At 47.0% G+C, this 12727-nt stretch overlaps 1 protein-coding gene and 1 pseudogene across 2 annotated transcripts in view; one reads left to right on the forward strand and one right to left on the reverse strand.

Annotated features, from left to right (window-relative positions):
* Positions 1-1030: 1030 nt before the first annotated feature.
* On the reverse strand, positions 1031-3122 carry LOC111544340 (annotated as a pseudogene). Its single transcript, XR_004228868.1, has one exon. The product of XR_004228868.1 is annotated as a collagen alpha-1(I) chain-like (transcript).
* The window catches only part of UBXN7 (UBX domain protein 7), a 78488-nt gene continuing 67676 nt past the window's right edge, over positions 1916-12727 (forward strand). Inside the window, exon 1 of the mRNA XM_023214822.3 lies at positions 1916-2060. Coding sequence (XP_023070590.2) covers positions 1988-2060 — 73 coding nt within the window. The 5' untranslated portion in view covers positions 1916-1987. The remainder of the gene's footprint in view (positions 2061-12727) is intronic.

Below are 12727 nucleotides of genomic sequence, written 5' to 3' on the forward strand. Positions count from 1 at the left end.
CAAAGTGCTGGGATTACTGGAGTCTGCTTTCTTTTACATTAATCATATCGTCTTGAAACTACAGCCCGGCCGGGCGCAATGGTTCATGCCTGTAATCCCAACACTTTGGGAGGCTGAGGCAGGCGGATCACTTGAGGTCAGCAGTTTGAGATTAGCCTGGTCAACATCGTCTCTACTAAAAATACAAAAATTAGCCGGGCGTGGTGGTTCGTGCCTGTAATCCCAGTTACTTGGGAGGCTGAGGCAGGAGAATCACTTGAACTAGGGAGACAGAGGTTGCAGTGAGCTGAGATTGTGCCACTGCACTCCAGCCTGGGCAACAGAGACTCCCTGTCAAAACAAAACAAAACAAAACAAACAAAACAAAACAAAACACTATACCCTTTGATTTGACATGGCTATTTAAATTCTCCCCAATAGCATATTTACTCTTAAGATGTGTCAATTCTTCAGATAGCTCATCCCATCTTTTATTGGGTCATTTTCCTCTTTAGATGCAAAATATATGGGTGGAGGCTGGAAGGTGGGAGGCTAAAACAAACGGAATCACACGGAATCTTTTTTTTTTTTTTGAGAGGGAGTCTCGCTCAGTTGCCCACGCTGGAGTGCAGTGGTGCAATCTCAGCTCACTGCAAGCTCCACCTCCCGGGCTCACGCCATTCTCCTGCCTCAGCCTCCAGAGCAGCTGGGACTACAGGTGCCCGCCACCATGCCCGGCTAATTTTTTTGTATTTTTAGTACAGACGGGGTTTCACCGTGTTAGCCAGGATGGTCTCGACTCCTGACCTCATGATCCACCCACCTCGGCCTCCCAAAGTGCTGGGATTACAGGCGTGAGCCACCGCGTCCGGCATCACGGAATCTCTTTTAATTTTATGGGCAAGGTGGGGGATCCTTAGATTTGAGCGCACCCCACTCATGTAACTGTTTTACAAAATACTTAAAATTATTCAAGTAACACACGAATATATATACACACACACACACACACACATATATATATATATATATATATTTTTTTTTTTTTTTGAGATGGATTCTTGATATATTTCCCAGTCTGGTCTCGAACTCCTTGCCTCAAGCGATTCTCCCACCTCGGCCTTCCAAAGTGCTGGGATTACAGTCATGAGCCACCGCGCCCGGCCAATAATGTTTGTTTAAAAATAAAAAGATAAATAAGAAACTCGAAGTAAAGTCTGCTTTGACCATCGTGCCGATCGTTCTCCTCTCTGAAGGTAGCCATTACCAGCGTTTTGAGCACACTTTTCCAGTCTCCTTTCTATATGTCTTCTTAACTCTGTTGCATATACAGAATTTCTTTTTATACACATGACACCTCTTGGGGTCTCACTAAGACGCTAACGGGAAACGTGATGGCCAATTTATTTAAGGAAAGCAGACTAAATAACCGCTGATGAAAACCTACTGGGTGTCAACCCTGCGCTAGGTGCTTTCTTTGGCATGAAGGGTTCTGGAATTTCACTCGCCAGTCGGTGAGCTAAGCCATTAGTCTAGAGGCTGGGGGGCGGGGGCGGGGACGGGGAGAGTCGCTTCAAAGCGAGGAGGTAGGGTTTGTATTTTGATGGGACCTAACAGAGCGCGGAGCAACTGCGAAGCAGAAAAAATACAGTTACCGGAGTTGGCCGTCAATAAAGCTCGCGAAGCTGAAATGCGAAATATCTGCCAAGACCGAAGCTTCCTTCGGAATGTAGGAATCGACCCTGCGCCTGCGAGACTAGCCTTGGAGCCCGGAGAGGCAAGCACCAGCAGTGGCAAAAACGATGCACCGGGCAGGCAGCAACCGAGCAGCCAACCCGAGAGCGGGGAGCGCGCCGGACCGGTGGGCAAGTGCGCCTGCGCAGACCGCTGGGGGCGGGGCGGGGCTTGAGGGCGGTCAATGCGCCTGCGCACACCGCGCGGCGAGGTGGGGGAGGGCAGTCCGTGTGTGTCTGTGTTGTTGTTCGGCGGCGGCGGCGGCGGCGGTAAGATGGCTGCCCACGGGGGCTCCGCGGCGTCCTCGGCGCTGAAGGGGTTAATTCAACAGTTCACCGCCATCACCGGTAAGAGACGCGGTTACCGGAAGGTGGAGGGGGGGGTCCGGAGCGGGCGGCGGGTCTGCCCCGGGCTTCCCCTTACCTTCAGGCATTCCTCCTTCGGGCTTTACCCACCGCTCCCGTCCTCCCTCCTGAGGAAGAGGCGACGACGGCGTCGGGGTCTCCGGGTTCAGGCGGGAGACAGCCCCCCGCGCTCCCGAGACCCTCGTTCTCTGTCTCCTAGTAGTGTGGAGGGAGATCCCCCAACCCCCCGCCAGCCCAGACCCGGGAATGGGCCGAGTCCGCCGCCCCCGCCGGCCCGGGGACCCAGGGGCGGGAGGAGTGGGGGGCCGCACCCGGGCCACCGCCCTCCTCCTCCTCCTTCATCATCTTGCCTTCTCTGTGCAGCCCTGCGGTGCGGTGCCTCTCCTCACCTCCTTCTGCCTTTCTTCCCCGGCCAGGTCATTCTGTCCCGGTCCCCGGCCTGCCCTTCCCCTTTCCGGGCCCCTCGGAGCCATCGCCGTGGCCCTGGCGGGTTCGGGCCCTCCCGCCTTCGCGGCGAGGCCGGTGGGTTCGGCCGTGCCTTTACACTTCGTGGGGGATAGGCCGCCAGAAACGGGGGTGCTGAGGAGGACCTCAGGGACTGAGGCTTAGAGGGAAGAAGGAGGGGAACCCCGAAGCTGAATCGGGGAGGCCTGGAGGAATCCTGGGTGGCGTTTCCCACCTCCCCATAATAAAATCATAAAGACGGAGACGATGGCGCCGGGGCCTCCTGCTGATAAGATAGGGATGGCGGCAGAAACTTCTTTGAGAGTAAATCTGTTTCTGGGTGTCAGTCTCCCCGAAACTCTGGGCCTAGGTTGTTCTCTCCCTTTAGACCCCTGCGAAGGGCACACGCAGATCCTCTTACCGCCTGGAGGAAAGGCCCTAAAGCCATTCTCTGAATTCTGTCTTGTTTCTCTCTGATGGTGCTGAACTTTTCTTGCATGAGTTATTAGAGGGCGGAGCAAATGATGAAGTGCTCTGTGGAGGGATTTGAGGGAAGAGTACTCCAGTGTGCCTGAGTGTAATTTTGCCGTTCTAGTTTGTCATTTTGGAAGGAGGTCAGAATGTTAGTTCCCTTTCTCAACGGATCTGTACTTTATCTCGGAATTTGTGAGATGCGGAGAATGTTTCCGTGTTAATGTTCCTAGAGTTTAACGTGCAATATCTGGTTAAGTAAAATTTGGTATTGTTTTAACTACTACAGATTGTATACTAGTTAAAGTTTTATATTAAAGCTAGCTTTATTTTTTTGCTTTGCATTGATAACGAGATATTTGACGCATTGTTATCTAGCTTGTGGGCGTGGAACATCAGGTCAAAGTTAGTAAAGTAAAATTTGTAATAAAATTGGGGTGAGGAGTTACATGATAACTTCTCTTAATATTTTTAAACTTTGTGCTTGGATTATTGAAGATATAAAGGATTGAATTATTAAATATATAAAGGATTTCGTAATGTCTAACAAATCATTGCTATGGAGAAGATTATTGTGTATGTAAGTTAGTGTTGATGCGTTATGCTTATATAGAAAAATTTTCGCAGTGAATCTGATAGAGAAGTGAATATCACTATTAATCCTTTCTTCAGATTTCCTAGAGATGGTTTATGTTGCCACTTGGGCCTGGCGTGGTGTCTCACACCTGTAATCCCAGCAGTTTGGGAGACGGAGGCTGGAGATTCACATGAGGCAAGGAGTTGGAAACCATCCTGGGCAAAACATAGTGAGGCCCCATCTATACAGAAAAAAAAAAGTGAGCTGGCTGTAGTGGCACCGACATGTAGTCCCAGCTACTGGGGAGGCTGAGGTGGAAGGATTGCTTGAGCCTAGAAATTCAAGGCTGCAGTGAGTTGATCATGCCACTGCACTCCATCCCTGGCAGGAGAGCAAGACCATTTCTCAAAAAACAAAAAGAAGGAAAAAAAGCCACACTATTATTATTATTTTGAGACAGAGTCTCACTCTGTTTCCCAGGCTGGAGTGCAGTGGCACGATCTTGGCTCACTGCAACCTCCGCTTCCCGGGTTCAAGCCATTCTCCTGTCTCAGCCTCCCTAGTAGCTGGGACTACAGGCGCCTGCCACGAGGCCTGGCTAATTTTTGTATTTTTAGTAAAGACGGGGTTTCATCATGTTGGCCTGGCTGGTCTTGAACTCCTGTCCTCAAATGATCCACTCACCTCAGCCTCCCCAAGTGCTAGGATTACAGGCGTGAGCCACTGTGCCTGGCCCTAAAAGCCACTTAATTAATTTTCAGTTTCTTATGCTAATTACTAGTCTTCCCAAACTCTGATTGGTTTAATGCCACTTTACTACTTCTGTTGCAACATTTTTATTAGGTGCACAAAAAAACTAAAGTGTGATGAGATGAACTGACACACTTAATTGCTTTAATTCTGTTTCTGTTAGTCTACACAGCTTGATTTCTGGATCAAGTTGGAGGCCCTCAATCAGTAGACAATGATATCTGAAAATCTACAGAGGGAAGATACCTTAGAGTGTTCTTGAAATACTGTGAATTTCTATTGATAATTTTTGGGATTCTTCTTACAAGTTAGCGATTAACCATTAGAAACACATGATTGAGGTTGGGCGCTGTGGCTCAAGCCTGTAATCCCAGCACTTTGGGAGGCCGAGACGGGCGGATCACGAGGTCAGGAGTTCCAGACCATCCTGGCTAACACGGTGAAACCCCGTCTCTACTAAATAATACAAAAAGCTAGCCAGGCGAGGTGGCTGGCACCTGTAGTCCCAGCTACTCGGGAGGCTGAGGCAGGAGAATAGCGTAAACCCGGGAGGCGGAGCTTGCAGTGAGCTGAGATCCAGCCACTGCACTCCAGCCTGGGCGACAGAGCGAGACTCCGTCTCAAAAAAAAGAAACATATGATTGATTTCTTTTTGCCTTTTTTACATGCCTTAAAAATAATTTTTTTGGAGTTCTCTACACATATGTTTAAATCGTAGTGTTTATGATTAAAAGGTATTTTACATTTATTAATTGCTAGATGAATTATAGTGACCTTAATCGCTTATGCTCTGATTTCACAGAGGTTTTACTTGGAAGCTCAACATTCTTGTAAAAACAAATGCATCGGCCGGGCGCGGTGGCTCAAGCCTGTAATCCCAGCACTTTGGGAGGCCGAGACGGGCGGATCACGAGGTCAGGAGATCGAGACCATCCTGGCTAAGATGGTGAAACTCCGTCTCTACTAAAAAATATAAAAAACTAGCCGGGCAAGGTGGCGGGCGCCTGTAGTCCCAGCTACACGGGAGGCTGAGGCAGGAGAATGGCGTGAACCCGGGAGGCGGAGCTTGCAATGAGCTGAGATCCGGCCACTGCACTCCAGCCCGGGCAACAGAGCGAGACTCCGTCTCAAAAAAAAAAAAAAAAACAAAAAAAAACAAATGCATCATCAAAAATGTGAGTCCTTATTCCTTAGGCAGGAGCGAAAAAAAGAAAAGAAAAAAATTAAAATAAATGTGAGTCTTCTTTTCTTTGGCATTTAGAAATAGAACGGAAAATTGAAAGATTTTAGAAAAGTCTTATTTCTTACTGAATAGAACAGATCTCTCTCTGATTCAGTGAGTATGACATAATGACTGATTTTTGATTTTTATTTATTTATTTATTTATTTAAGAGATGGAGGTCTCCTCTCTTTATTGCCCAGGCTGTTTTCCAACTTCTGGGCTCAGCCATCCTCTTGCCTCAGCCATCCCAGTAACTGGGGCTACAGGTGCACATCAGTGTGCCTGGTTCAGTAATGGCTGATTAAAAAAGATTATTAAAAAGACAATATCATACCAACTTTTGTTGTTGTTGTTGTTGTTGTTTTGAGACGGATTGGGTCTTACACTGCCACGCAGACTGAAGTGCAGTGGTCTGATCATGGCTCACTGCAGTCTCCTCCTCTTGGGTTCAGGTGATCCTCCCCCCTCAGCCTCCAGGGTAACTTTCTATATTTTTTGTGGAGACAGGTCTCGCTTTGTTGCGCAGGCTGGTCTTGAACTCCTAGGCTCAAGCAGTCCACCCACCTTGGCCTCCCAAAGTGCTGGGATTACAGGCTTGGGCCACTGCACCTGGCTGAAATAATTTTGATAAAAGGGAAAAAAACTAATCCTCCTTCTCACTACAGCAATATTTGTTTTACATATTCCACTTCTTGTTTATATACTTATTTTTACATTGTAGATCATAGTATATACAATTTCTGAGATTTCTTTTCTTTTTTTTTTTTAAAGATAGTCTTGTTCTGTCACCCAGGCTGGAGTACTGGAGTACAGTGGCACAGTCATAGCTTGCTGCATCCTTTACCGTCTGGGCTCAGGTGATCTCCTGCCACAGCCTTCAGAGCAAGTTAGGACTACAAGCGTGTGCCGCCATGCCCAACTAAAAGACACAGTTCTGGAATTCTCACTAACATTATGCCGTAAACAGTTTTTGCATGGTCAGACTGATAAGCAGGTGGCCAAGATAAGTTACGACCTTTGTAGTAACTATACTGAGAAGCTATATATACAGCATGGTTTGCCATTTATGCTTGCTTTTTGGATCCCCCCCACACCCCACAGAATTTCACTAAGTCACCTAGTCTGGAGTGCAGTGGTGTGATTTCAGCTGACTGCTACCTAAGAAAACCAGTCTTGTTACTTTTATAGTCATTCCACATTTTACAATACTACTGTTTGATCTCCTCTGATTTATCATACATGGCTTTGAATTACTGTTGAACACTTTCAGAAGTCATATCAATTCTCAAAACATGAAGGAAAAATATGCAGCTGGATCTATTCTGAAAGAGCAATTTTTTTTTTTTTTTTTTGAGACGGAGTCTTGCTCTGTCGCCCGGGCTGGAGTGCAGTGGCTGGATCTCAGCTCACTGCAAGCTCCGCCTCCCGGGTTTACGCCATTCTCCTGCCTCAGCCTCCCGAGTAGCTGGGACTACAGGCGCCAGCCACCTCGCCCAGCTAGCTTTTTGTATTTTTTAGTAGAGACGAGGTTTCACCGTGTTAGCCAGGATGGTCTGGATCTCCTGACCTTGTGATCCGCCCGTCTCGGCCTCCCAAAGTGCTGGGATTACAGGCTTGAGCCACCGCACCCGGCCTAAAGAGCAATTTTTAAAGAATGTTTTGAAGCTGGGTGTGGTGGCTCACACCTGTAATGCCAAGCACTTTGGGAGGCCAATGCAGATGGATCACCGGAGGTCAGGAGCTTGAGACCAGCCTGGCCAACATGGTGAAACCCTGTATCTGCTAAAAATACAAAAATTAGCTGGGCATGGTGGTGTGCGCCTGTAATCCTAGCTACTCAGGAGGCTGAGGCAGGAGAATCTCGTGAACCCAGGAGACAGAGGTTGCAGTGAGCTGAGATTGGGCCATTGCACTCCAGCCTGGGCGACAGAGTGAGACTCTGTCTCAAAAAAATAAAATTAAATTAAATTAAAAGTATTTTGAGCCATGGCAGTATTCCATTAGCACCAACTTTGGGCTGACATCTACCACACATATACGTTAGTGCACATGTGTAATCAGAATAATTCATGGAGTGAAGGTGAGGGATACATAGACACTATAGAACAAGTGCAGAATAAACTAGAAGGTAAGGACAAATGTGAGGGCATAGAAAGTAGAGGCTAAGAAGAGTACAAGAGGTAACTGGTACAGAAATTCATAGAGCTTTGTGCATAGTGGCAATCACATACTTCAGAAAATTATAGAACCTCAGTTGTAGAAGAGGCCTTAATCTTTCAAATTGTTGAGTGAGTACATATTTATTATAAAAATTAGGAACTGTCATGGGTTAGCTTGATGGCCAATTTCCATTCATATTCCTTTTTTTTTTTTTTTGAGACGGAGTCTCACTCTGTGGCCCACGCTGGAGTGCGAAGGCATGATCTTAGCTCACTGCAGCCTCTGCCTCCTGGGTTCAAGCAATTCTCCTGTCTCAGCCTCCTGAGTAGCTGGGATTACAGGCATGCGCCACCGTGCCCGGCTCATTTTGTATTTTTAGTAGAGACTGGGTTTCTCCATTTTGGTCAGGTTGGTCGTGAACTCCCAAACTCAGGTGATCCTCCCACCTTGGCCTCCCAAACTGCTGGGATTATAGGTGTGAACCACTGTGCCCAGCCTCATTCATATTTTTTTGTACGGAACATTTCCTCTCTCTTGGGTTAATATTAAAATGTGATTAAGTTCTCTGTGTCTGGAAAGGTGGTCACAGTATTATAGATGTTAAGAGAAAACTTGAGGAATTTTAACAATAGTTTCAATAGGTGATAATTAAGTTTCAGGATTTCTTTTTTTGTTTTTTGAGACCAAGTCTCACCCTGTCACCCAGGCTGGAGTACAGTGGTGCGATCTTGCCTCACTGCAATCTCTGCCTCCCTGGTTCAAGTGATTCTCCTGCCTCAGCCTCCGAAGCGGCTGGGACCACAGACACGAATGCCTGGCTAAATTTCTTGTATTTTTAATGGAGATAGGGTTTCATCTTGTTGGCCAGGCTGATCCCAAACTCTTGACCTCAGGTGATCCACCCACCTCAGCCTCCCAAAGTGCTGGGATTACAGGCGTGAGCCACCACGCCTGGCTGAAGTTTCAGAAATTTAAGGGAGGTAATTTTGAGTTGCAAATGGAATCTTATTAGTAAATTCATTATTTATTGACAGACTGCTGTGTGCCAGGCGTGGTTCATATCTTAAGGATACAATTGTGAGCAAGCCATGGTGTCTGTCCTCAGAAAGCTTAAAGGTTAACAGGAATAGAGACACATGAACAGGTATTAGAATCCAGTGAGAGAATGGTAAGGAGCTGATACGGGAGCACTAAAGAGGGAGGTCAAGAAAGGCTTCCCAGAAGAAATAATTTTTTATCTAAATCCCTAAAATCTGGAAGATGTTTCTGGTAGGAGAAACGTGCAGAGACTGGGAAGAGAATTGGGCAGACATATATACAGACAGATGAGAGAGGTGAGACAGTAGGTTTAGGGAATTGATCATTCCAAATGAGTAAAGCACAGCTAGTGCAATAAATGGACTTCAGGAGATAAATGGGAGATTGGATTGGGCCTTGTAAGCCATGTTAAAAAAAATCTTGGCTTTATTCTGAGAATAGTGGGGAGTCAAGGGTTTTAATTAGAAGAGTGAGACTGGGCACTGTGACTCACACCTATAATTCCTGCACTTTGGGAGGCTGAGGTGGGAGGATCCCTTAAGGCCAGGAGCTTGAGATCAGCCTGGGCAGCATAGTGAGACCCCATCTCTACAAAATATATTAAAAATGTATTTATTAAAAAGGAGTTACATCTGATTTGGCCTTTTTTTTTTTTTTTTTTTTAAAGAAAGAGTTACTTGACTGTAGTGGAGAAGAGATAGGTTCAGAGATCAGTATTGTATAATCAGTATAATACTGTTGTATTAACCCAGGAAAGATAGATAGTGGTGTCCTGAAAAAAGTTAGTGGCAGAGAAGTGGACTCCAAAAGATATGGGAAGAAATCAGAGTCAAAATGAAGTTTAGGATTCTGTTTTGGACACCAAGGTATGTAACAGGGCTATTTATGAAGGTATGGAATAGCAGAAAGGTGTGGGGAGAAGGCGGTTAGCTCAGTTTTGGATAAGTTAAGGTGCTGCTGATAAGACTTCCAAATGGAGCTGTTCAAGCAGATGAATATTTGGATCTAGAAAGAAGTGTGAGAAATCTGTCATATTGATGGCAGTTAAAGTTATAAAAATGGGGCCGGTCGTGGTGGCTCACACCTGTAATCCCAGCACTTTGGGAGGCCAAGGTGGGTGGATCACCTGAGGTCAGGAGTTTGAGACTAGCCTGACCAACATGGTGAAACCCCATCTCTACTAAAAATACAAAATTAGCCAGGCATGGTGGCGTGTGCCTGTAATCCCAGCCAATCAGGAGATTGAGGCAGGAGAATTGCTTGAACCTGGGAGGCGGAGGTTGTAGTGAGCCAAGATCGCTCCATTGCGCTCCAACCTGGGTGACAGAGCGAGACTCTGTCTTAAAAAAAAAAAAAAAGTTGTAAAAATGGATGAGGCAAGGCCTAGTGGCTCACACCTGTAATCCTAGCACTTCAGGATGCCAAGGTGGAAGGATTAATTGAGGTCAGAAATTCAAGAGCAGCTTGGACAGCATAGCAAAGAGCCTGTCTCTACAAAAAGTAAAAAAAAAAATTAACTGGGCCTGGTGGTGCACGCCTGTAATCCTGGTTGACTTGGGAAAATTGCTTGAGCCCAGAACTTTGGGGCTACAGTGAGCTGTGCTCCTGCTGCTACCCTCCAGCGTGGGTGACAGAGAGAGACCTTGTCTCTAAAAAAAAAAAAAAAAAAAAAAAAATTAGGAAAAGAGAAAGGATGGCACCTTGCAGGAGAGAGTGTAGTGTGGGAAATAGCAGACTCCAGGACACGGTGCTGAGGGGACACCGACATCTGCGGGACTGCAAAGAGGAAAGTGCAGAGAAGACTCAGGAAAAACCAAAGATGTAGGAGGAAAACCAGGAGAATATCATGGCACTTAAAACATCAGTGGCCACGCATGGTGGCTCACACCTGTAATCCCAGCACTTTGGGAGGCTGAGGCGGGTGGATCACACGAAGTTAGGAGTTTGAGACCAGCCTGGCCAATATGGTGAAACCCCGTCTCCACTAAATATACAAAAAATGAGCCGGGCATGGTGGTGAGCACCTGTAATCCCAGCTACTCGGGAGGCTGAGGCAGGAGAATCGCTGGAAGCTGGGAGGCGGAGCTTGCAGTGAGCCGAGATCGTGCCACTGCTCTCCAGCCTGGGCAGGATGAGAGTGTGACTCTGTCTCAAAAGAAAAAAGAAAAGTGAAAAATTATTTTGTAAATGGAATAATAATTACTCTCTAATTTGTCCTTTGTTTAGCTAACACAATTAGCTTCAGGATGGCTCTCCTGTCCCTGTGGTACTTCAGAATCTTAGTGTTGATAAAATTCACATCTGTGCAGGACTTTAAGTGCTCCAAGGTACTTTGGGTTTATCTACTCACCCTGTCAGGTGGATAAGTCAGATGGGGGTTGAAGGCCAGGCAGGTAAGCAACTGGTCTCCAAGACTGGGATTGTCCTGCTATGCCCCACCTTATGCTCCCTGAGGCTCTGAGCCGAGTTTCAGGCCTCTGCCGTGTCCCTACTCTTCCATGCCCCAGCTCCACAGTTTCCCAAGGATACAGTGAAGCCAGCTGGCACCTGATGGTCAGGCAGGAGGGGAACAAGTTCCCCCATGCCCATCACAGCCAAGAAAAGAGGCACAGTGGCCAGGCCACAATCTGGAGCAGGTGAGGGGCCAGCTCCACCCATCCCAGTGGGATGCCTGGCCCTGCAGCTCCAGAGAGGGTCTGCTGGCCCACACAGGCACTATCCACACGCTCCTCTCAGGGACCGGCTTGTTGGAGGGCCTGTTGCCAGTGTTCTTATACATGGTAGATGCTCAGTAAATGTTTGCTGGCGTGGAAACATTTACGCGTTGCGGTGACCTGCCAGTTTAGCCACATGCCTGGCCTTCTGCCCTCCCAGGGCAGCTGTACCTCAGCCCCTTGTGGTGGACGATCCCCAGACCAGGTGGTGACGGGCCCGCTAGGTTGGGCTGTTGTGTCCTCTGGCTGTGGCTCGGTCAGGCTGGCGTGCAGCCAGGCGAGGACTTGGCGGGCTGAGCTGCCTGTAGCCTAATCTGTTTTTAGTCTTCTGTTTTCCAGAATGTCATGTAAGTGGAATCACAATATGTAGCCTTTTGAATCTGGCTTCTTGCTCTTAAGCTGTTGCATTGAAGATCCATTCATGTTGTGGTTCGTAGCTCCTCCCTGTTTATCGGGGAATAGTACACCATTGTATGGTTGTACTGTGGTTTGTTTATGCATTTATCAAATGAAGGATACTTTCCAGTTTGGGAACATTATAAATAAAGCCAGAAACAGTAGTATACAAGTGTGTGAATATCTTTTGAAAAATACCTAGGAGTGTGTTTATTGGATCGTATAATAATAGTTATATTAACTTTCTAAGAAGCTGACAAAGACTTTGTGGCTTTCTGGTATAGTGACTTTCTAAAGTCACTTTGGAAAGTATAGTGGCTTTGAGAGGCTGTGGGAGGATTGCTGGAGGCCAGGAGTTTGACACCAACCTGGACAACAAAGAGAGACCCCCCCCATCTCTATTAAAAAAAAAATAATAGTCCGGGCACGGTGGCTCATGCCTGTAATCCTAGCACTTTGGGAGGCCAAGGCGGGCGGATCACGAGGTCAGGAGATTAAGACCATCCTGGCTAACACGGTGAAACCATGTCTCTACTGAAAAATAGAAAAAATTAGCTGGGTGTAGCATCAGGCGCCTGTAGTCCCAGCTACTTGGGAGGCTGAGGCAGGAGAATGGCATGAACCTGGGAGGCAGAGGCTGCAGTGAGCCGAGATGGTGCCACCGCACTCCAGCCTGGGCGACAGCGAGACTATGTCTCAAAAAAAAATTTAAAAATAAAAATAATAGTAATAATAAAAGAGAGTTCCAGCTCTGCATTCTTGCCATCATTTGGTATTTTTAGTTGTCTTTTTTTTCCTTTTGATACAAAATCTCACTCTCTTGCCCAGGGTGGAGTGCAGCCGTGTTGTCATAGCTTACTGCACCCTCAAGCTCAT

The sequence above is a fragment of the Piliocolobus tephrosceles genome, chromosome 2 (assembly GCF_002776525.5).
Source record: "Piliocolobus tephrosceles isolate RC106 chromosome 2, ASM277652v3, whole genome shotgun sequence".
NCBI lineage: Eukaryota > Metazoa > Chordata > Mammalia > Primates > Cercopithecidae > Piliocolobus > Piliocolobus tephrosceles.